Here is a 26,032-nt window from a genome sequence, read left to right as displayed (position 1 = left end):
AGTTTGCCTATCGGGCCAAGAGGGGGGCAGAGGACGCTGTGGCATGCCTCCTTCACTCCCTTCTCCAACACCTGGATTCATCTTCGGACAATTTTGCCACTATTCTTTTTGTTGACTTTAGTTCTGCCTTTAATACAATTCAACGCCATCATATGATCAAGAAACTGCATCAGATCAACATCCCCCCACTTCTCATACACTGGACTCACAGCTTCCTGAGCAATAGACCACAAACAGTTAAAGTTGGTACATCATTTTCATCAACTGCCATCACCAACACAGGGGCCCCTCAAGGCTGTGTCCTCAGCCCCTTCCTCTACACTCTGTACACAAATGACTGTATTAGCCCCTCACCCACTAACATCACATACTTTAAATACTCTGATGACACTGCCATTCTCGGACTGCTCCATGACAATAACTCTATCACAGTCTATCAGAATACCATTTCTCATTTCACACAGTGGTGCACTGACAACTATCTAGAGTTGAATGTGGTCAAAACAAAATAACTGGTCATTGAAACAACAACCCACACTGGACTTAACCCACTCCTCATTAATGGTAAAACAATAGAACAGGTAGACAGCTTCACATATCTTGGACTCACACTGGACAATAGACTCAGGTTTGATCAACACATTACATCTATCCAGTCACGCTTTCAGCAAAGACTCCATGTAATCCGTAAACTAAGATCATTATCTGTTGCTCCTCATCTTCTGCTATTATTGTACAAAAGCATTATTCAACCTGTTCTGTTGTACTGTTCTGCATGTTTCTACACCATACTGTCCATGCCTAACAGGAACAAACTTTTCAGTATCACCCGTATTGCTTCCAAAATCATCAGACTTCCTACACCCACACTTTCTGATATGAACAATAACGCCATCACACGACTAGCACTCTCGATATCAAATGACACTGACCATCCTCTGTATCGTTTCTTTAACCTCATGCCATCTGGACAAAGATACAGAACCTTGCCATGGAAAAAGGTCCGTTTTAGTAGGAGTTTTGTCCCCTCAGCCATCGCGGCATTAAACAAACTGCCCCGCCGATAGGATGGTTCTGTACACAGCTTGTGGGGACCTCATGTTTTTTTTTGTTTTTTTTTTGTACTGTCTTGGTGTTATGTGCTCTGTGTTGTTTTGATGTGGGTGTTGAACTGTTGAACAGATTGTGAAGACAAATATCCTTCGGGACAATAAAGATTATTATTATTATTATTATTATTGTATCAAACTGCAACAAAAGAAACACCAGAGGGCACTGTTGTGTCACATTTCAGTCTATACAGTTCAGCTATTACATACCAATCATGCCTTCTCTTCAGAGCTATACTTCAGAGGCTCTTATCTGCTCGTGTGTCTTATTGTGAAGTCCAATGACCGGAAGTTAAACGTGCACTACGGGCTTAGACCAAACGCGGAAGTAGACGGTGTGACTGTACTTGTGTGTGTGTGTGTGTGCGTGCGTGCGCATTTTATGGGTCCCTTTATTTTTTGATTCACTAACATTCTGTTTTGAATTATTGTTATTTCAAAACACTTTCAAAAAACATTTTTTTCATTCAACACACACACGCGCGTCTGTGTGTGTGTGCGTGAGCGTGTGTGCGTGCGTAAGCGTGTGTGCGCGCGTGCGTGTGTGTGCAGGGTGTGTAACAGAGAGATAGTCAGTCTTTAGTGACTAAAGGAGTCGGATTTGCACCCCCAGCCAGACAGACAGACAGACAGACATGGCAGGACGGCTACCGGCGTGCGTGGTGGACTGCGGCACCGGGTCTGATTATTATTATTATTATTATCATTAACAACAACCATATTTATATCATTTATAATATTATGAAGGACTGTCACTGTGTGTATGTGTTTTCATTTAGCCACCTATAGCTAGCATGCTAACATAAGAGTCACACATCTGTGTCATTTATTTTCCGCCCGTTCGTTCGTTCGTTAATATCGAAATGTGAAACTATACAAACGGCTCGAAATATGTGTTTATTATTAATTAATGTTAAAGCTAATAATCATAATAATAAACGACGATGATAATCTCAAAATGAATGAAGGCTGCGTTAGCAATAGGCGTTGATCTCACAACAAACGAGCTCGTTTTTGCACTGACGGTGCTTTGATTTAATTCACACGACAAAACGAAAAGGGGTCGATTCATTTATTATTCATGAATAATTTAGTATTTATCTTGAATCCTGTAGCCCTAAATAAAAAAAACAATTTATCTTTGGACTTCCATCTTTCTTGAGAGACCGAAAGCTATCATCACTGTAAAAGTATGAAACCCCATGCATTACACATAAGAGTCTTATGTTGTTTACTCGGCTTTGTCAAGAAAATGCCTTTTTATGAAGCTCATATTTGTCCGTTGATAAGTGACATTATGATTTTTGGTTTGTTGTAATTCATCATAAATATGAATATTTTTTTCCTCTGCACGGGTGTTTGGTGAGCATGCGCAGAGCCACTTCCTATGTGTGTACTAACTACACACACTTCCTCATTCAGGCAGTTCAGTCCATATATGGAGTCAAGTGATCTGGCTTTATGTTCCATCACTACACTTCTCTATTTGACACAAATGGACAGACAAGGGCTTCTCTCTCAAAGTTGGTGCTGCTATGACACCCTAGGGTGCCTTATTGACGCAAGTCCTGGGGTGCCTTGAGAATACTTTGATAATAACACTGAGATATTATTCAAAAAAGTACAACTTAATCAGATGTAGGCTATTGATTTGTTGAGTTTGTCCAGTTTTAAGTGAATTCCTGGTGTGTTGCTCGAGTCTACACACAGGCCCTGTCTTTGCAGATATTTTGGCAGACGTGTTGTGCTGGCTTTGCTCGGCATTGCTTGCATGTAGTGACTTGAACTCTTCACTCCTCTCGTACGTTACATTCCTCTCCGCGGTTCCCCTGCTTTCCTGCCTGTCTGTTTGTGTGTCCCCAGTCCCTGCCTGTCTTCGGCTTGTTAAATGAAATAGTTTGTAGCACTGGTGGTTCTCGTTTTCACATGGAGGACCCCCACATTGATATTATTTGGTTTATTGAGTTTTCTTTTAGGAACACCATTAGCTGATGCATGCATAACATCAGTTAATAAATCTTCCTGGGGTTTTTACTTGATTCTGAACGTAGGAAACCTGTGCCACATTGCATTGTGGTATTATCAGAGTACGTCTTCAGCCACCACTACACTACACTGTGGAGTGCTGAGACCGCTGTTATTGTTGGCCTAGAAGAGTGACGGAGAAGTTTGTGTGAGTCAGACACGATGGTCTGAGGTCCACTTCCCCTCTCATCATTCTGGTCTCCCCCTCTCAACTCACTACTACTATTATTACAGCAGATTTCTATGACTTTGCAACAAAAGGGCAGTGCTAATCAACTTCCAGTGACATTTATAGACTGTCATTTATATGCAAGACTGGACTGTATGGAAAATTCAGTATTGAGACATTGGAAGTAGTACGTCTTTCAACAGTGTAACGTTAGCAGTAGCTCTCAAACGTTTTCATGGCAAAAACCCACACATTCATATGTATTTAGAACTTAGACTATTTCTGTTTTTAAATGTGTTGAGTTATTCTAATTAAATAAATAGCTCAACATTTTTCTAAATAATTCAAAAATAGCATATCTAATAAAGCACACACTGTATCGCTGAGCTTGAAGATCAGTTCATTTTTAATATCCAGCATATTATAAAATTGGGTTGAAGTGTAAAAATGTTGGTGAGGAGGATCCCCTGGAACCCCTTCAAGGACCCCTGGGGGTCTCTGGCCTCGACCCCCCCCCCCCCTCCTTTGAGAACTACTGGTGTAAAGGATTCATAAACCATCTCCTCCATGGGTCTTTGATTTGTTGTGTGAGACAGTGTCATTTCATTTGAAATACTATTTTTTGTGTGCACGCTCCATCCTCCTATGAGAAGCAGAATATCAGATACATGATATGTAGAATGTTAGCATCATTTGCAGGTATGTACAGCACACATTGGGCTCTATTGTGTAATTATGAACGTGCAGAAGAAGTGACATTATCAAGGTATATTCTATATTAACATTTTTGCATTTTGTGAGTGATCATCATGCACGAGAGAGACTCGGAGTGGAGTCGCTGCTTCTTCGCCTGGAATGGAGCCAGCTTAGGTGGTTCGGGCATCTGGTTAGGATGGCTCTCGAGCGTCTGCCTAGGTAGGGAGGTCCTCGTTGATGCACCTCCCACTAGGAGGAGACCCCGGGGCATTCCAAGGAGGGATTACATTATCCGTACTTATCCGTAGTCCGACTACTTATCCGTAGTCGGGTCCCACGACCCGACTACGGATAAGCGGTTGAAGATGGATGGATGGACCATCATGCACGTGTGCTGGTTCAAACTAGCCAAACCTCCATCAGACAAAATGTGTCTGTGCAACATTATCAGGATTAGTTGCATGAGGAAACGATACATCTTAGCTTAGGCAAACGCTGAAGGTGGAGTCACTCCCTTCATCTCTCCTGACTGAGCAAACTTTCATAACTGGCGGCTATAAAACATTAATTAAGAGTGCGCCCAGCAGCACAGATAGACCGGTCTCCGTCATGATGACATTTTAGATGACGATGCATTTTTGCAAAGGAAATAGTCACTTAACTCAGATGCAGCAGATGCAACAAAGGATTTCCACTCCTGTTGTGTTGGGTGTTGAAGTTAACGTGTTTTATTTGAAAAAAGATCCAGTGACCATTAGCTGATTCTATGGCAATCGGCTAGAATAGTGTCTTTAGAACCCCGGGTGAGATGCATGGTCTTTAGTTCTCGGGTCTTCACCTCTCCCTCCACTCTCCTATCTATGGCAGGCGTTCTTGGGTCAGCTTCTTTTACGTTTACCACCTGGCGTCTGGTGTCTAGTGAAGGGCATTTAGGGTGATGTTGTCCTGCTTTCTGCGGAAGACTTGCCCAATTCGTTGTCCTTTCCCACTGCTGCCTTCTCATAAGAATGGTAGCCATATTTTCCTGTTTACACAGGTTAAGAAGATGTTGGATAACTGGGTTCTGCGTTTTTCTGTAGGCTTTTGTGGTGTGAAAGTCTTAGGATGACAGTTTGAGGGAATATTTTTCTGTCATTGTCCAATGTCCAACATTCTGAACCATATGGCCTACTAGCAGGACTGGCTGTACAGTTAGGGTTATCACGATTGCAAATTTAATTGACGATCAAATTGTCACACAAATAATTGCGATTTCTTTTTTAATTGAACATTGAAACGTTACAATTCTTTGTCTTTTAGTTTGCCTTTTAGGCTTCATAACCACAAAATCCACAGATGATAAATATCTTAAATATACAAAGAAATCACTGAAACGTTTAATAATTTTTAATCTTCTCTTTCCAAATAAAAATAGTCACTGTGATCAAAATAGTTTATCTAGATTTCCGCTATTTAAAAAAAATATGTATGGACAATCTTTCAACATGGAAATGATTGACGATTATGCAAAAGTAATTGCAATTATCTAAAATAATTGTGATTAGGCGATTATGTAATAATTGTGACAGGTAGTACAGTAGTGCTGTAGACCTATTAGCAGGACTGTGGTTGACGGAGGCTTGTCGAGGCAGGTGAGATGTTCAGGCACGCTGGGACTGTTCTGTGGAATGAATGAATGAAGCACCATACTCTGACTCCATGATACAGTGGCGTTTGTCAGTCACCATCGTGACTATTGTCATGCAAATGATTTGCGATTAACCATTGTGTTTTTTGGCATTGCACATTGGGTCAGATAATAAAGCTTACATTTCCGTTTGCCCTTTACGCTTGGAAATAAAAATCACACTCGTGCCGTGCGAAGTGAGGGGCTCCTACTGTGGCTGCCACACAACGTCACAGGGGACATAATGATGTCTAAAAATCGCACGCACATCAGCCAATCAAATCATCACATTCCGTGCTACAAACACACAAAGTGGTGCATAGAACTCAAAAAGTAAATTTCCTTCTTGGAAGTGGTTAACAGTCTGACACTCATCATCCTCATCGTCCTCCACCAGACATTAATTCAGTGCGTTATTGTATGATGAAACGGAATTATTAAGTTGTATTTATATCGGCCATATGATATGACGTCTCACCTCGTCGTTTAGTGTGCTAAACAAACATTAAAAGTACATATTTTAGACCTGGCAGTTACTTGGGGGTAGAGTGGACGGTAGAGCAATCGGATGGTTTCCAGTTCGATCCCGGGCTCCCCCAGAGTTAAGGTCATTACACACTGGCGAATTGGCGATGCGATATATTCGTGCGAATAATTCGCATTTAAAAGAAAAACAATTGAAGTCCATGCAAGCTTCCACATCAGTGGCGAATGTGCGAAAATGCGACCGTTTTAGCTCTTTATTTGTTCGCTCTGGTGTCGTATTTTGCAGAGATTCGCAGGCGAACTGCAACATGCAATATTTCGCATTTTCAAGATCACTTATTCACATCGCGTCGCTAATTTGCCAGTGTGTAATGACCTTTAGTGTCGAAGTGTCCTTGAGCAAGACGTGCAGGTTGGTGGTGCCTTTCCTCTGCCATTGGTGTATAATGTGTGTGTGTGTGTGTGTGAATGCTGAATGGGTGAATGACATTCAATCTATGTAAAGCACTTTGGCGATAAGGTTTCTGCCCGAGACAGCAAGTCGGCAACAATATATTATTGTAAGTTTTGGGTCCCAGGGAGACCCCAAGATGTGGGTCCGGGGCGGAAACAGTTTTTGAAGCCCTGATATAGCAGATTATCCGAGTCCTGGGAGCAGGAAGCGATCTGCCCACCAGCCTTACATCTGGCCAGCATGTGCCCCAGGAGAACCCCCCCCCCCACACACACACACACACACACACACACAACCACAGCACAGGCTGGAAGAGGCAGTGGTGGAAAGTTACTAGGAGCATTCACTACATTTACTTACACACACACACACACACACACACACACACACACACACACACATACACATACACACCCGGCAGTAAAAAGGTTCCCTTTGATCCTCAGATGTTGAAGGTATGTCCCTCAGTGTCTGTTTTGCTGCTTTAAAGGGATATTTTTGTGAAAAGTGGGGGAAACGTAGATTTTTCCTCTAGGTTATTTGTAGGTCAAGGAGCCCCAAATTATTGGCCGCAGCACAGACCCACATCTGAAAAAGTGGTTACAAGACTTATTATATAATTATATGTATAATTATGCTATTTCAGGTCACAGACAGTGGGTGACTGACGAGTCACTGTTTTTGTCTTTCAGATACACGAAGATAGGATATGCAGGGAACACAGAGCCTCAGTTCATCGTACCTTCATGTGAGTATACTTAATGGGACATGTCACCGCTCGAATAATCTGCAGTCACTCAATGTTAATGTACCGGTAGTAGATAACAGTAGCACAATTTGAAATGTGCACGCTATGGCCAGAAAAATAATGTAGTTTGTGTGTTTTGACTAGGGTTTGACTGGATTTCTGTATTCCTACAATGACCATAATGCTTTGCTGCACTGCTCCTGCTTGTGTAAGACCAGTGTCTATCACTGGCACTTTGAAATACTAAAATATCTAAAAACACATATTTCTTACACAAAAAACCCTAGGAAAGTGTTTCTTGTGTCCTAAACATTAAAATAAGATATGTTTGCAAAATGGCTGAAATGGCTTTAAAGCCTATTCATCATACTCCAGTTTTAGGTCATAAGCAGGGCTTGACATTAAGGCTTGTCCGCTTGTCCGGGACAAGTATTAAATCTTCCCGGACAAGTGCATTAAAACTTTACTTGTCCGTTGGTCCTTGGTTTCGCTTTTTCCGTGACACTCCTACAAGCCAACAATATTGTCTGGCATTATTGTCTGGCTTTCCTAATCATCACCTTTCCAATATTGTTAATAGCCCTAGAATATTTGTCTGTATTACATGCATTTAACGGTAGTGGGTCGCACACACCAAGACTGCAGTTCAAAACATTTATTTTTGCATTTTGAACCGAGGACAAACGTTTCGGCTATCAGCCTTCATTAGTGTGAGAGAACACACTGATGAAGGCTGGATAGCCGAAACGTTACAGTTGGTCGATTTAAATTGTAGGCCTATTTTTTCTTTTGCTCGTGCTCCGGACAAGTGACTTTTGTGCCCGGACAAGTGAATGGGAAATGTACTGACCCGAAGGACAAGTGCCTCAAAACGTTTATGTCAAGCCCTGATAAGGTAACCATCGAAACGGTGGTTAGTAAAAACAGACAGATGTGTTTATGTTGTAGTTTTTGGTGGTCACCTTATCACGTAAAACTGGAGTATGAATAGGCCTTTACTGGTCAAAATGGAGTTATACCGCAGGGTATATTTCGTCGACTAAAACTATGACAAAAACAAAATAAAAACTAAGCTATGATGACTAATCTGAGACTAAATATCTTGCCAATTTCATCAACAAAAACTAGATGTAAAGGATGTTTGCAGGGATATGGAACTGTTTTGAAATATCCCTTTAAAGGCCAGTCCACAGTCCACACCAATGCAACTCCTTGCAACATGCAACTACTTGCAACCATTATCATAGATGGCAGTTGGAGTTTAGTGGTCTTAAAAGTGGTTTGTTGCAAGTAGCTGCGACTAGTTGCATCTGGCCAGGAGGAGCCAGACTTCCAACCGGGATCCTTCCTTTTCAAGATAGCTGCTCTACCCCCTGAGCCACTGAATTCTTATCACAGTGACTATTTTGACTAATGACAACAAGGGACACTTCCTCATTCTCTCTATCAGAAAGAGGAAGTTCATCAGGTCAACGGATAAAGGCCTTATTCCGTTTTTTAACTACTTCATCCTTATATACTTTGTTAAAGGAGGTCCCCCAGGTCTCTATACTCTGTCGCTAGATCTCTCGCCTGTGGACCACAAGTTCATGAGTTTGATTCCGGGCACCGACAACTCTGCGTATGAGTAGCATGGCTAGGGTGCAGCAAGTTGTGCAGTACTGGGAGCTGATGGTAGGTGTGGTGCTCCACTTCAGCAATCCATCTCCCAGGGGTCTAGCGCATTCTAATGGAGACAGACTCCCACGTGATACCGACATAAGCCAGTCCCGACCTTCGTTCACAACTAGTACTACACCAAATGGCTTTTCAGAAAATAGCCGATATACATCGGCTATTTTCAACAAAAGTTTGTCTAGTATGACATTAGACAGAATGTGGATTATTGCTTTCATGTTCCGTTGCGTGGTAGTGGCTCAGGAGGTAGAGCAGAGTGTCCACTTGGGAAACGGAAGGTTCCCGGTTCAATCCTGGGCTCACCCTGCGTTAGTTTGAGCAAGACACTGGGTTGGTTCCTTGCGTGGATTCCTCTGCAATCGGTGTGTGAATGTGTGTGTGTGAATGGGTGAATGTAATGCACATTGTAAATCGATTTGGATGAAGGTAAATGCGTAATTCATAGGGGTTTAACGATACATTTTAACTACGATACGTATCACGATACATGGTTGACGATATGATATATGTACGATATTGGTTAATTCTGCTGATATGATACGATTCAATGACTTAAAATCGATACAGTAACTATTTAGCGAAAACATTAAATCTGTGTGGAACATGTGGATAGAGCAGGTTTTTTTAAGGGAAACATTTATTATTATTATGAATATAAAGTAAAAGGGGCACGGTGGCACAGTTGGTAGTGCTGTCGCCTCACAGCTAGAAGGTCCTGGGTTCGATTCCCGCTGGGGACGCTGTGGGCACTGGCGGCGTGTTCCCTCCTCCGCGTCATCAGTGCCCATACCCGAGGCGGGGGTTGGCGATAGGGCCTTTCTGTGTGGAGTTTGCATGTTCTCCCCGTGTCCCCTAGGGTAGATACCCTCACAAAAACATGCCGTAATCCTGGTCTCTAAAACTACCTCCCCCTGGCCAGCCGGGGCGCCTGATGGAGGGGAGAGGAACTGGTCGGAATAACGTCCCTTCCACGCGCTACGTCCGTCCGGGGAAATTCCCCTCTGTCAGGTGAAAAGAAGCAGCTTGGACTCCTCATGCATAGAAGGAGGCATGAGGTTAGTCCGCTGCCCCCCCCAGGTTGGCAGAGGAAGTGTAGCGCCCAGGATTACATTAGATAATTGGCACTGGGTGAAAAGAAAACTGGGTTACAAAATCGTGGGATAAAATTAAAAAAAAAATGAATATAAAGTAAACAGTGATTCTCTTGCAAATACATGGACATTATATTCGAACACATTATGGACAAACCTGCACCTTGACATGATCACAGAGAATACACATTATCGATAGACCAAGTGTAGTGATATGGAATGGAAAAGTAATTAGACCCCTCTTTTACTTTTTCTTCTTAAAATTCCAAATACAAAGCACATATGCTAAGTGTAAGCACGTAAGCAAGTGCCTAGTATTGATAAAATTGATTATTTGCGTTTCAATACAATACAAAGACAAACGATACTATATGTTGAGTTTTCATTTCGATATACTTTTTTCCGATGCAGTTACTATATCGTTGATTGATTGACGTTTTTATTTCACACTATGCAGACTGGGTACATTTGAAACGAAATCACAAGTCAATACAAAAACTGTTACTTTGTAGACATCCATGATTAAGCATTACACTTATTTACAACAGGGTCCACAAACACCCCTAATAATAATCTGATCTACCATAATGTCAAATGTGTGGGTTAAATCCTTTGTGAACAATAAATCTTATGTAATTGCGAATGCAGTGAGCACTTACTATGAGACCTAGCAGATCATGTCTGTCTGTGTGTGTGTGTGTGTGTGTGTCTGTCTGTCTGTGTGTCCCCTTTGTGCCCATATATGGAGCTGAGTGATTTTTTTTTTATTGATGCAACACACTCCATATTTGGACGTATAGCTGCTTTGGGGACTCCTTATATGGTTATGGCTGAGTCATGGTGACATGAGTGTGATGGATCTGCTTTCGCTTCCCGCGTTTGCGCGTCTTACTCGTGTACTGTATACAGTATATGTATTTTTACCATCCCAAAAACATCCCTAAAGTAGCGTTACATTAACTTTTTTATTTGCTTTATTTTTGCCCTCATCATGACGATGTAATAGAATAATAAAAAACAATAATATATACGCCCCACAAAACCCTGTTTCATTCACTGTTTTTTGTGATTATTTTCCTTATAAAACATTGATATATCTTTCTCGTTTGCGACTTGTAGTGATGGATCATTGTTTGTTTCCTAAAGGTATCGCCGTCAAAGAGTCGGCCAAGGTGGGCCGGCAGATGATGAAGGGTGTGGATGACCTGGACTTCTTCATCGGAGACGAAGCGATAGACAAACCCTCGTACTCCACAAAGGTATCACCCACGCACACACTTTCAGCTTTTTGTGTGTAGTGTGTGTGCTCGCCACTTGCGCGTGTACACACGTGTGCATACTCGCATAACCAGGTTTGAGTAAAAGTGTGCAACAAAAGTGCTTTATTTATTTTGACAATGCAGGCGCACTTGTGTACCTACCTTATGTGCAGTTGTGCACCCCTGCTGGTTATAATTTAATCTAATGTTGATATGGCAGACTATCAAGAAAATAAAAACATGGCACTTCATGTCAAAAATGTTGCAGAATGCAGACCCCTGGTGTACTATATATTACATGTTGAGCATCTAATGATAAATGGTGCATTTATATAGTGCTTTTATCCAAGGCGCTTTACCATGCAAACCATGCAAGGCACCAACTGCACATCGGGAGCAATTAGGGCTTCAGTGTCTTGCAAACCTAACTTAGGCCTTGCTCGGGAGTTTGTACTAACTCAGAATTAATCATTTTGAAACTTTTTGAGTGGTGCAAACACTCCAAGGATATGTCCCTATGTTCAGAGTACCTGAACTCCACAGGTTTTGCAAAGGTTCAGGTTGGAAGGTTGTTTGTTAAAAGATTCATAAGATGGTTGTTGTTGTTGTTGTTGTTGTTGTTGCTGCTGCTGCAGTGAAGCACCTGGCATGATGCAGGCCAGGCATTCATGTCCCTGTGGCGTTCAGTCAGAAATCATGAATTATTAAATGTATGTGTGAGCTGCTGCTCATGTTTAACACTACAGGCTGCTAAAGATAACGGTCACCTGCAGCCTAGCCACGTTTGGAATATCACTAGTGCTGCACGATTTTTGCTCAAATAATTTTCCTCCACAAGAATTGAGATCACGATTGTCACACGATTCTAAATCTGTAGTTTCTGAACTACATTCAAAGTGTGTGGAGCCAACTACTGTGGCTTTAAACGGACAACATCAAAGTGCTTGACTAAAACCTCTCTTAAAGTCTCTCCCTGGTAGCAAAAATATGAGGGTAACTAAAATGAATTGGACAGCCAACCAGAGCTGCATGATTCTTGCTCACATTTAGAAATTAGATCGCATAGGTCTTTGAATCTAGATCTCAATCTTTTTGATTAATTGTGCAGCACTAAACCTCACCCTCCGCTATTACCTCCGAGATGAGGTAATAGCGGAGGCAGAGCGACCGAGAGTCCGTCCTAGTGCAGTGAAGATCACCCTTTTCGCAAACGTTGTATCCAAAAATCACACCCGTGTGAAGTGAGGGGCGCTAATATATTAAAGTCTAACTCATGTCGATTAGGTGCTGTAAAACAAACGGTGCCAACACAAACATTAAATGCCATTAACAATAGACACAATATGAAGTAATGAGGGACAATATGATGCAATTTTTCTTTCATTGTCAATGGCGTTTTTAAAACAAACATTGAACTAAAAACGAACATTAAATCTGTATATAGGAGCGGCTAGTGCCCCTCAAAAAGTAAAGGTAGCTACAGAGGATTTTCCCGAAAGTAACATTTTTAGTGGAGGTAAAGCAACCGTTTACATGGCTGAATTTAGTCAGCCTGTGCCATGTTTTCCCATTCAACCCGAAAGAACTCCCCACGGCAGGTGTCACTGCCAATACTGCTCCAGATTCGGCTTTGTCTTGAGCGTGTCAAATGAAACCAAATGGACCCTTACAGGTCTATTTGGTTTCATTTTACGCTCTCAAGAGTTAAATTATTGTTAAACATCTGCCTGACTTAATTTACAAGAAGTCTACACAATTAGAGAACAAAGAAGAGTTATCTCTCCTAATGGTAGGTATCAAATCAATGGATGTGTAACGATTGTGGACAAAATTGTATCCAACGATTACAAAATAAAAGACTTGGGTCTGAGATGATAAATGATCAAATGGTGGTCCCGTTGGTCCGTGGCTCAAATGCAGAATAAATAATGGACCTTTATGTGGGCCTCTAACCACTTCTATCATGATGCTGTTCTGAATGTTTACCTGCCTGCGCCCCCTAGTGGCCGATCCGTCATGGAATCGTGGAGGACTGGGACCTGATGGAGAGATTCATGGAGCAGGTCATCTTCAAGTATCTGAGAGCAGAGCCAGAGGACCACTACTTCCTATTGGTAGGTTCAGTCATTTGGATTCCACAGAAGACACGCTGGCTTCTGTGACAGCATGCTGTGCACTGAAAATGGCAGATCTACAAGCTCGCTGCGACGTGACTTTTGTTTTATTTTTTGTAGAGGGATAGATTAAAATGTTAGAAGAACCACAGCTCATCTGCTGAAAACTTAAAGGAGGTGCTGGAGTCACAAAGGGAACTTAAAAGACAAACGGAAATCAGTTCAATTAAATTGGTAAAGGCAGGCCTGGGCCGGCCTAGCCGTCTGATCGGGTGCAGGCTTTAGTTCCGACATACTATTGATCCGAAACCTCAATCCTAACCTAACCCTAACCGCAAGCACGGGAGCAGCGCATGTCGGACCATCGCTTTTTCGCATCGCATCGCATGTCCCCCCGCTTCGGATCTTCGGTGTGTCGGAAAAGCGTGCGCACCCCGTCTGATCACCTAGGCTGCTAATCCCGACGACCTTTGCTGGGTGTCACTCCCCATCTCTCTCCCCCATGTCCTGTCAGCTATCTATCAAATAAAGGCAGAAAAAGCCCAAAACATAAAGAAATCGCAATTATTTGGGCGACAACTAATCATCAACTTTCTGTGTGTATGTACACGTTACAGACGGAGCCTCCACTAAACACTCCAGAGAACAGAGAGTACACAGCCGAGATCATGTTCGAGTCCTTCAACGTTCCAGGACTGTATATCGCAGTGCAGGTGAGGGAGAGCGCACGCACGTATAAAAGTAGCAGTGCAATTACTCTGACATAGTAGAAGTCAGATGTTAAGCACAAGGACACACAGGTTTGGATTGTCTTAATTACCATGTGATGTAACGTCACTTGGTGAGATATCTTGCTTTGTTGATTAGAAAGTGAAATTCTCCTTATTGTTTGACTTACATGACACACTGTCACTCTTGCTGATACTGCCAATACTGTACAACATACAAAAACCTAGTACAGCATTAAAAACAAATTCTAACCCGTGCTGGATCTGTGGAGCCGGATCGTCAAACAGTAAATGACCATGGTATAAAGAACTCCTTTATCTATATTGGCAGGATTCTTTTTTATTTTTGTTTGTTTGCTGAAAGAGTGACTTTGAGAGCTGTTTCACCATACAGTGTACCTCAATGGAGACACTATTTTTGGATGATTAATTAATTAAAAACATGGCAATGTAACTAACGCAAACCTCTACCAAAGTGTCACTGTTCTTTAACATGCAGCAAATTAACATTCTGTGTGTGTGTGTGTGTGTGTGTGTGTGTGTGTGTGTGTGTGTGTGTGTGTGTGTGTGTGTGTGTGTGTAGGCTGTGTTGGCCCTAGCAGCCTCATGGACGTCCAGACAGGTTGGTGAGAGAACACTGACAGGATGCGTCATCGACAGTGGAGACGGAGTCACTCATGTCATCCCTGTGGTGAGTGTCTGTCTGTCTGTAATAGACTGTCTGTCTGTAATAGACTGACTGTCTGTAATAGACTGACTGACTGTCTGTAATAGACTGTCTGTCTGTAATAGACTGCGTGTCTGTCTGAGCCTGACTGATTGTCTGATACTGGTCTGAGAATACGTTTGGTTCGATGAGTGTGTTTGAGTTCCAGGACGCGTTTGGGTAGTGGTGCTTACATTGGATGTTGAATTTGAAGGCGGTGTAATATGATATATTTGTGGTTAGATGGTTTCATTCCCGGTGGTTTTCCTCGTCTCTGCAATGTGCTGAAAAACACAGAATCCTGGCATTTCCAGCTGACGTCGCTGTGAGAGAGAGGCTAGCTAGCGAGGGAAAGAAACATGAGTCAGCGTTCCTCTGACCTGCTGACTCGTTCACAACACCACCAGCTGAATGCACAGCACACTGAAATGGAAACTATTTAATGTTCATCTGACCACCTGCTTTGATGTGCTGTGACTGCCCAAAGGTCTTTTTCAGGGAAATTAATAAATACACATCAACGTTTATTTGGAATAGCAAAGTGCCCTGCGTAAGGAGGTTTTTTATATTTCAGTCAAACTTCTTTAGTTATTTACAAGTACGTAGCTTTGTTAGAAAATATTTCTCTTTGACAACTCCACCAAGTACTTGGGTGGACGAGTGTTTGAGTTGGGATCCGGTTGACGGGCATAATTTCTAGGCTATATGACTGCATTCAGAGGGTGGCTTCCCCATCACTTGAACGTGTGAAAAGGGCATGGGAGGAGGAGACTTACCTGATTTTACCTGGCAGATGGCAGTCTCGCTAGTACTAGTACACTCATCCTCAATATGCATTAGACATGGTTTGTTACAATTTAAGGTTTTACATAGACTACATTTATCCCCCCCAGATTGACTGCATTTTGGACAGAGATTAATACCTTCTCGTATATTTGTAACTCAACTATAGATCCCAATCCAATAACGGTGCTGTTTGGTGCCCCTCCAGAGGGAATACAAATACCAACTCATCAGGCTGAAGCTATAGCGTTTTCCTCTTTACTTGCCAGACGCCTGATACTCGATTGTCTATTACAGTTACGTATATAATAGTATATAGGCTATATGACCGTCCATCCTTTTTTAGCGCCATCTTTAAACCCTTTTTTCTCTGAATCTAGGCTGCATCTCACGGTGATTGAGCAGAATGTGGGCTCATTTCTGATTGTATGCTGCATCGCGGTTACAATGTTACAACGCTTCTGAAGAGAAATAACGTTTATTAGCAGGGTTTCTATGCAAGTATTGAAAGTAATGAAATGTGGAAGTCTCTCTGACCACTTTTTATCTCTTGACACCTTGATTCTTTGGGTGCAGCTTGCCCGGGGAGTGACCAACGGGCCTGAAGTTATACTGTAGTATGGAATTTTTAAATTGTGTAGGAGGAACCCTGTATTAGACTAGCCTCTGCCCCAGGCTTACTCATCTGCCAAGAGAAAAGCCTGGTCACAACCTAAGGCAGAGACGGTATCGACAAAAGTGTCGAGCCGGAACATCCGTCGGATGTGATTGGTCGAACAAATATTGTATCCTAGGAAAATACAACACTTGTTTCATTCACTGAGATGTAAACAGATTTGTAAAGCGTCAACGTCATTTCCTTGAGCGGTACTTCCGCCTAAATCCCGCAACTTCCACCCAAAAATTAATAAATAGATATAAACGTTTATTTTACCAGTAAAGCTGAGACCATTCTCTCTCTCTCTCTCTCTCCCCCCACCTCCCCTCCAGGCGGAGGGTTATGTCATTGGTAGCTGTATTAAACACATCCCCATCGCAGGTCGTGACATCACCTACTTCACGCAGCAGCTGTTGAGAGAGCGTGAGGTTGGCATCCCTCCAGAACAGTCTCTGGAGACAGCCAAGGCCGTCAAGGTAGGTTAATCTATCCCTGCCCTGACTACATTTCCCATCAGCCACCTTGGCCGACGACCAGTGAGAATGCAGTTGTGCAGTCCTGATGTCAGACTCATGATTTTTCATTAACCACTCGAACACAAACATCCATATTAGGGGGGAACATTAGCATTTGTTGTAGATCAGCTATTTTTGTTGAAAAGATTTGATTTTGGAGGGGGGGTGGGGGAGCGGTCCAAGTACAGAGCCAACTCGGGTCAATTTTAGACTAGAGTGTTTAAGTGGTTAATGATGACAAAGTACTATAGGTATACGTGCAAATGTCAATTTACTGGGCATTTTATCACAGTGGAAACTGTGCAAATAATGGTTTTGGTCATTTTGTTTTCTTGTGGATAATCACTGGCAACCATGTTATCCATCTAATATAGTATAATATCTGATTATTAATTGAATTTTACAGATATCGTCTTTCGGGTGGAAATCTCACATGTCCAAAGCAGGATTAAAAAGTAGCAGATCAAGTTCGAGTTTATAGATCTGCTACTTATGATGCTTTGGTGTGCCGCAATTAGCACCGGGATTTCTTTCAAAATAGCAGCTTGGGTGCCACGCACATATGGCAGCTTTTACTCTGAAAGCCCCCCCTTCCGTACAAAAAACGGGATAAATAATGTTGCTTGCTTACCTCGCTATGATTACGATAAAGTCGCTCGATAATCCCTCGCGTTCATATTTTAAACGAGAGGCATGTTAAGTCAGAAATGAAGAGCTTTAGTATATCCATCTGGTCAAAACTACGGAAAGCTCCCTAGATTAGGAGATACGAGCCTTTCTTTTTGAGCGGTAAAAGGGGAAGTGTACGGGAGCGTGCATACGTGAACAGCAAGGAGTATGGTGCAGAAGGAGAGGCCAACCCGAAGAAATAATGTGAATATTTTTCTATCAATGAAAATGCGCTAGGACATGTGTAAACATAAAATAAGGAAATGAGAGGTTTCTGCCCGACAGCAACAATATATTATGTGCTAAGTAACTTCTTGTAACGTGTTCATCAGGAGCGCTACAGCTACGTGTGTCCAGACCTGGTCAAGGAGTTCAACAAGTACGACACGGACGGATCCAAGTGGATCAAACAGTACACTGGCATCAACTCCATCAGCAAGAAGGAGTTCACAATCGATGTGGGCTACGAGCGCTTCCTGGGTCCCGAGATCTTCTTCCACCCTGAGGTACGAAACACCAGCCACGCCCTTCAGTGGGTCTCAAACTTTGCCCTGCAAAAGCCAAAGTGCAGTAACTGTGTTTTTGGAGACCCTTGCTGACTTATTTATTCATGTCAAATTAGCCTTTGTGGGGCTTCAAGGCCCTTTTTGTCAGTTGAATTCTTTGCATAGTTAGGGCAGCATTTTTGAGCCACACCACAATTTGTTTATTTAAAAAAATCCATAAATTATTTTTTTTAAATAAAAAGACAGATCTATTAAAATAATATTTGGGCTTACTGAGGCTAGGTTCTCTGTTTACCTATGATCCTAGATTACCGAGGCACTACACTGTCTCTGTATTTAATGTGTGCTTACCTTGCTTACTGTCGCTCTGGATAAAGAGCGTCTGCTAAATGCCTAAGTACTTCAGGAGCGTTAGAAGCAAGGTTTTTATAGTTTCAACATTTTCATTAGTTTTTAGTTTATTTTTCAGATAACTAAAATTAGAATTGAAAAAAAAAAAAAATACCGGTACAATTTATTTTTAGTTGGTTGTAGAATGACACATTTGGTGTGTTTGTGTCCTTCCAGTTTGCTAACCCTGACTTCACCCAGCCCATCTCTGAGGTGGTGGACGAGGTCATCCAGAACTGTCCAATCGACACCAGACGTCCTCTGTACAAGGTCAGCCTCTTAGAACTCTTATTGTGCGTTCACACGAGGCATATGCAGCGATGCAAAGTTCATGGCTTATTTGTTGCTCACACGGTCATTGACGTCATCAAGCGCATGTCCGTAGTGATGTGTGTCTGAGGCGTGGCTGTCGGTGGTGGAGATTAAGAAAAAACAACAACAACAATCCAGCATGGAGTCTCAACTGCGAGCCCTTTTGGACCTTGGCATTATTTATATGCATTGGAAACAGAATAGAAGAAGACGCCGCAAGTTTTTGTCAGCCAGAACAGGGTGGAAAAAAAGGGGGATTAAAAGAAATTGCAGCTACAGTTGTAGCTTTGCATCTGGAAGTTGAACCCAGCTGAGATTCAATTTGTAGCTTTTGAACTAAAAAAAGAACAACACAAAAAGTTGAAATGTGGAGATTCAAGCGTTCTGCCCAACGGCAACAATTTGATTCAAGGCATTTGTTGAAAGAGAAATGTGTACTGTAGTGTAGAGCAGAGGAGAGAAATCAAAAGTATAAAATGTAATGGCACGGTTTATTATCATTATTATTTGGTATAACCTAAACATTTAAGCCCTATACAGTATACTCTGTTGTGACAAATGGCCAATCTACAAGCTCACATGCAGCCATGAGTCCTAGTGAAGGTCTTTAGCAGTGCACTAGCACCACCTACTGGTTGCTTTGGGCACCTGTGTGCAGGGATTCCTCTGCATACTGTAGTTAAGTCAGAATCAACTTTGTCACATCACAGGTTTACAGGTGTAACACAGTGCGTGGAATGTGTTTTTGTGCACGTTTTTGCCATTTCCATAAAAGAGGGATGATGTTCTTATGATGATCATAAGACCCAATTACTTCCATGTTTTCTTCAGAATATGTATGACACATTTACTACGACACTGGCATATTATGAGTCCACTAGTACTAGTGGTTCTCAAACTTCTCATAACTATGAGAGTGTACAGATGGATTACAGGTCCATTTGGTTCCATTCAGAGTTACAGACCTGCTATGATCATTTGGTTCCACTCAGATTTGCAGACCTGCTATGGTCATCCAGGGCTATCTCGTTATGTGTTTCTGGTATTATTGTCCACTCATTTTGTATGTCCGTAGCAAAAATGGAATTTGTCAAATGTCCACTGCAAGCCAACATCACGGCAAAGACACGATAACATTGTTCTGTGGAGGTTCCACCATGTTTTATTCTTTAAAATTCGAACCCAGGCTCCCCCAGAGTTGGTGCCGAAGTGTCCTTGAGCAAGACTCTGAACCCCCTGAATGAATGTAATCTCTGTAAAGCGCCTTGGATAATAAGCCACAAGAGGTTTCAGGTTACTGTGGAATTTATAATGGGTGAGAGGTGTGGTGAGACACGAGCACAGTGAGTGTCTCCAACCCTCTCACCCATTATCAAATCCACGGAAAGCTGGGGCCTCGTGTGGCTTTTTGCTTTTCTAAAACGGTTACAAACATATAGCAATGAATATTAACCTCAAAACTATTAAATTCACAAAAGTAGCTACACTTTGCACCCACCAGAGCGAGCCACACTTCCTTGTTTTTAGTCAGCCAGTGTGACGGGGGAATAGGAGGCGCTTGATGTCTTTACAAGGAGCAGTACCGGTTAGTTTAGACTAGTCATTGGTTAGACCAGTCATTAGTGTCCTGCGGGATCAACTGGGAATGATATAAAGTGATTGAACGTGGGGATTATCGGTGAGATTTACAACGTCATGTGACGGTAACCAGCCAATCAGAATCAAGTATTGGGACTAACCGTTTTAGAAATCTACCGTTTACCATGTGTCTTGTTGTTGTTCTATCGAACGTGGTTCTGTCTGGAGGTTCCACCATTTCACCATGTTTCTTGTTTTTCTATAGAACGTGGTTCTGTCTGGAGGTTCCACCATTTCACCATGTGTCTTGTTGTTCTATAGAATGTGGTTCTGTCTGGAGGTTCCACCATTTCACCATGTGTCTTGTTGTTCTATAGAATGTGGTTCTGTCTGGAGGTTCCACCATTTCACCATGTGTCTTGTTGTTCTATAGAATGTGGTTCTGTCTGGAGGTTCCACCATTTCACCATGTGTCTTGTTGTTCTATAGAATGTGGTTCTGTCTGGAGGTTCCACCATTTCACCATGTGTCTTGTTGTTCTATAGAATGTGGTTCTGTCTGGAGGTTCCACCATTTCACCATGTGTCTTGTTGTTCTATAGAACGTGGTTCTGTCTGGAGGTTCCACCATGTTCAGGGACTTTGGACGACGTCTGGGCAGAGACCTGAAGAGATCGGTGGACGCCAGGCTGAAGCTGAGTGAGGAGCTGAGCGGAGGCAAGCTGAAGGCAAGAGAACTGGACTTTTATACGCATGATTTATACACTACTGAACCACCACATACACATGATTTATACACTACAGAACCACCACATACACATGATTTATACACTACAGAACCACCACATACACATGATTTATACACTACATAACCACCACATACACATGATTTATACACTACAGAACCACCACATACACATGATTATACACTACACTACAGAACCACATTATGAATGAATGAGTGAATAGTTTTTATTTCAGTCTTAACCAATGTACAGAGTTAGTCAAAACAATACTTGGACCAAAAGGTTTTAGGCTGTAGCCGTAGCTTATAATGCCTACCCTTTTTACCTTATAATATACTTAAAACGCATACTAGAGTAATAAAGTAATACTTTATGGGTTATAATGCTTTCAATTTTTATTTTATCTACTATATTATCTTGAAACATTTTCTTGAATATATAGATTGAACTGCACATTTTGATATCATTATCACAGCTATTCTATTACCATAACCGTACATCACATATATACAGTAACCCTACAGAACCATATCTATGCACTAACTACAGTTAGGGATGTCCCGATCATGTTTTTTTTGCTTTCGATCCGATTCCGATCATTTGATTTTGAGCATCTGCCGATACCGATTTTTCCCAATCTGATATTTAGATTTTATGATCCGATCGGGCCAACTTTAACTACAGTACACTACACAACCTCCTCTGTGCTTTACTTTACTTTGAAGGGACAAGCATATTAATGAACATTACAAATAAATCCAACGTAAAAAAAAAGAATGTAACAGAATTAGCAAAGACGCTAAACTTCATCCGTAGTCCCCACCCGCACAAAAAAAACTAACCGGGCAGGCAGTGAATCACATTACCGGTACAATACGAGACAAAGCATAGAAGCATACATACAGCATACACGAAACAAAGTACAAGACTGTGCTGTATTTTGAATGTGTATTTCATCCCATTCAGCAGCTCTAGGCTTTCCTTCATGTTTTAATTGAACTGTGTGTGTTTTCTTCTCCCCTCAGCCCAAACCCATTGACGTCCAAGTTATAACTCACCACATGCAGAGATATGCCGTATGGTTCGGAGGCTCCATGTTGGCATCAACTGTACGTATACAGTGTATCATAGTAGAGTATTTATCATACCATGAATACAGTGTATCATATTGGAGTATTTAAGGGAATACAGTACCGTAATTTCCGGACTATAAAGCGCACCCTCATAACATAGAACGGAGGCTATAACTAATATCACATTCATGGAAGAAAAGAAAGAAGGAAAAAAAAACTTTTCAGCTAACAAATAGCGCAAAAACAATATTCTTATAGGCTTCGCTCTATGCTATGAGGTCTGCTGGGGAAATTGGACACCAGGGGAAATTCAGCAAAACTGTGATTTATTTTTATTTTGGGATCAATATAAGTAGGAAAATTTGTGTTATTTAGTCTAGAGTTATCAGAGATATATCTGTAGATTGTAGATTTTTCTTTAATTTTGATCATAATATAAACCCTAGTATACATATTATTTCATTATACTTCATGAATTAGGTTTTAGGGTCAACTAAAGCAGAAGAGATCATTGACTCATGTTTTAATCCTTTTTAAATGTAACATTTATCTTAGGTTTGTAAATAATATGAACCTTGAAAACGTTGTTGTTTACACCAAAGGGGTTCCTGCCCAGAAGGGGTTAAACGATGCATTTTATACTTTATAACTTTTGAAATGACACATTTTGAAAAATTCCTTACTAAGTTCTATTGTGCTTTGTAAGTAATGCCTTGTATGACTTCCCACCACAGCCTGAGTTCTACCAGGTGTGCCACACCAAGAAAGACTACGAGGAGATGGGACCCAGCATCTGCCGTCACAACCCCGTGTTCGGAGTCATGTCTTAACTCCACATACAGGGAGAGCGCTTAGTTTGCTTTGATTTGGGTGGGGGGGGGTTGGGCTTTGGGGTGGGCGGAGGGCTGTCACGATTAAGATTTTAAGTTTGTCATTAATTGGGTTTCTGTCGTTTGAAAACTGGAGCATATAAGTGAAATTTACATTTCCGTTTGGCTTTTAGGCTTCGTAATTAAACATTGCAGATATGACAAATAACTTTAATATACAAAGAAAGTACTGACATATATATTGACATATATTTAATAATGTTATACCTAAAAATAAATGCGATCATAAAAATGATTTTGACGGTTATGACGATCATACAAAAATAATTTTGATCATCTCAAATCCTTTCGATGAGACTATTATGTAATAATTGTGACAGGCCTAGCTAGGTCGGTGAGGGATACAGGAGACTGGCAGGAACCATGGTGGTTGTGTTTGGGATTTGCTGGAATATCGGCGATGTAGAATTCTCAGTGTTCGTTCATCCATTTGTAACTCTCAAGAGTTAAGTCAACACTGAGGCTTTTACAGCGTAAGAGAGGAAAGCAAAGAGACGTTGGTTGATGATAGACCAAGTGCACGCCAGCTGGAAATTTATCGATAATGTTTATTTTTATTTTTTTTATCTTTTTTTTTTGTTTATGCTTTCTTAAATGATGGGGGGAAAACATGGTTTGTATAAACCAAATAGCATTTGTGGATCTGCGGAGCGGCGAGCAGATTCTGAACGTGATGTTGATTATAAGGTTGGTGGTGGAAACTCATAATTACAGTAATATAGATGATTATAATAACGGGACATCTGAACTTATTTATGTTTATAGGAGCAGAGTCCAGGTGCTATCTGACGACTCTTGAGATCATGTGATCGACTTTAGAACATATTATTTTGCCTGCATTCTTTTTCTTTCTTTTTTTTATATATATTTTTTTCCCCCTCCCTGCTTCCGGTGCATTTCTCTGTATCACGCCAAGAACATGTTTATATTTCATGAAATGTTTTTTATATGTAAAATGTAGGGTAATCAGGGGTAAAAAATAAATAAAACATTCGATTGCATTCAGTTTCCAGGGAGCGACTGTTCTTACCCACAATGCAGCGTTGATCACGCAGTATTTCCTTAAAGTATGAGACGCTTCACCTCTTAAACGGTTCCTTTGTCTCCCCCTCTTAAATAGTCCAGACTTTAAAGGCCTATTCATACTCCAGTTTTAGGAGATAAGGTGAGCACCGAAACGGTGATGGAGAGATGTGTTGCGGTGAGCAGTGAGTAAACTGGAGCATGAATAGGCATTCATTCACTCCTGCTTGAAAGGTATTTGACTTTAAAACACTCCTGAGGTCATTTTAACGTCAACTCTAGCTGTTTCATGCACCCCAGACGGTTTGCATGTTGACTTGGTTCAATATTGACATATTTTGTCAATCACGCCCTCATATACTGTAAACTCATTGAACTTCAAACTTGTTTCCATGTTGTAAAATGTATCCCTGCTTCTGGTGACTGATATTGTTCTACTAATGTGTGAGGGGGGCCATATTCTGATAATTGTAAAAATGGAAAACTAATAATTACAATAGTGTTAAACTATTAAAAGGGTAATTAAAACATATTGTCTCCTCACGCATTAGTAGGGTGAAACCTACCAGAACCAGGGATGTTTTTTAAATGAGTGAAACATGAATACTAAATATCTACAAATTGAATCGAGCTACTTAAGAACAGTCTGGGGGTGCACACAAAAGCCTTAGTTGATGGTAAAATGACCCCAGAAGTGATTCAACCACTTAAGCCGCTTTAGTCTTAAGTGAGATGGAATAGAGTTACAACAGTAGTCAGACCGCTTTTTTCCGTCTGTGCCAAATCTGTTATCCAAAAATAGCCGATCTACAGTACAAGCTTTAAGCTTTTTGATATGCTATTTTAGTGAGTGTTTCCTTCTGGGGTTAAAGTGAAAATAATGCCCACTTGTGAACACCACCTGATGATAGAGAGGAGGAGGAGGAGGGTGGGGTGGGGGCGGCGGGGCTGAATGAGATTATAAATTTAAATTCAGAAAGACGGAGGAACCAGTATTGTTTGACTATAAGGTTTTTTATTGTTAAATACTAAATGATTCCATATAAGGATGTGGTTTGTTGCAACATTCCAATAAAGGCTCCATTTTGTTTGTAAGTACCCAGCTTTGTTTGTTGTTGGTCTTTGTTCATGAATATAACAGACTCTTCTCCTGTTTTCTAAGGTGTACAGCAACTCCTTGCACAAACAGTTTTCACACCAATGTAACCTGATTGCACAGGGCTTACGGCTAGTAGCTACTACTACTGCTGTCTGCACACTCCTGTCACAAAGCAGAGCTGCAAGCTACATTTACTTAGTAGGCCTACTGTGCTTCAGTCAAAATGTTTATGTATGTAGGCTACTTTACTTGTAGCCTATTTCTCATTTCCAATACTTTTCTACTCCCTGCACTACATCTCGGATCCAAATAGGCTAACTTTAGTTACTTTATAGATTTTGATTATTACATTGATTGAAAATGTTATTAACGATAATAACTGTATATAGAATGGGTTAATTTCATGGGTACATTTAATTTATTTATATATATTTGCTTGCTACACTTCTATTAACTGCATCTGCAACACTGTGGTCAGCCTGTCTGTCGTTGCCGTGGTCGGCGCGTGTATCATGCGCTGTATATTGACTGGCTGTTTGATTGCAAACTGTTTTGTGGTGTCTGCGCCCGCACTCTTCACAGTGAATGCCCTGCGTCCTACAATTACGCGCGACATGCCTGCCTACCAGACATACAAAACACCTGCCTTGTTTCCTCAGTGTTTCTCTTCTTAGTTCAACAGTCAGTTCAGTTACAGTAGGCTACAGTTCTTGGATTTGTGTTAAGAATATGCATTTTGAATCATCTCTGAAACTCGCAGCATGGAATGCAGCTGTCGAGGCAGCGCCGCCGCTGTAGGTTTTCCTTTTTTCCGTTCTTTTCTCCCAGTTGCGCTCTGAGCGCTCTCTTGATTCTCTCTCTGC

General features: G+C 41.4%; 1 protein-coding gene across 1 annotated transcript; it reads left to right on the top strand.

Moving 5' to 3' along the window:
• Positions 1 to 1,537: 1,537 nt before the first annotated feature.
• On the top strand, positions 1,538 to 24,052 carry LOC308331146 (actin-related protein 3-like). The gene is made up of 12 exons (XM_080786352.1): positions 1,538 to 1,788; positions 7,298 to 7,353; positions 11,268 to 11,380; positions 13,384 to 13,494; positions 14,112 to 14,207; positions 14,806 to 14,913; positions 16,702 to 16,845; positions 17,886 to 18,059; positions 18,627 to 18,719; positions 20,941 to 21,066; positions 22,110 to 22,193; positions 22,892 to 24,052. The coding sequence occupies exons 1-12, from the start codon at positions 1,745 to 1,747 to the stop codon at positions 22,985 to 22,987; spliced, it is 1,245 nt and encodes a 414-aa protein (XP_080642478.1). The 5' UTR covers positions 1,538 to 1,744; the 3' UTR covers positions 22,988 to 24,052.
• Positions 24,053 to 26,032: the final 1,980 nt, after the last annotated feature.

The sequence above is a fragment of the Protomyctophum bolini genome (genome assembly GCF_963924005.1).
Source record: "Protomyctophum bolini genome assembly, chromosome: 16".
NCBI classification, from domain to species: domain Eukaryota; kingdom Metazoa; phylum Chordata; class Actinopteri; order Myctophiformes; family Myctophidae; genus Protomyctophum; species Protomyctophum bolini.
Note: the sequence above shows the minus strand (reverse complement) of the source record. Positions and strands in the feature narration are given on the sequence as shown.

Coding starts and splice junctions, on each gene's coding strand:
- LOC308331146 (XM_080786352.1), top strand. CDS start 1,745: ATGGCAGGACGGCTACCGGCGTGCGTGGTGGACTGCGGCACCGG. Junction 7,354..11,267: donor TCAGTTCATCGTACCTTCAT/GTGAGTATACTT, acceptor TGTTTCCTAAAG/GTATCGCCGTCAAAGAGTCG. Junction 21,067..22,109: donor TGAGCGGAGGCAAGCTGAAG/GCAAGAGAACTG, acceptor TTCTCCCCTCAG/CCCAAACCCATTGACGTCCA.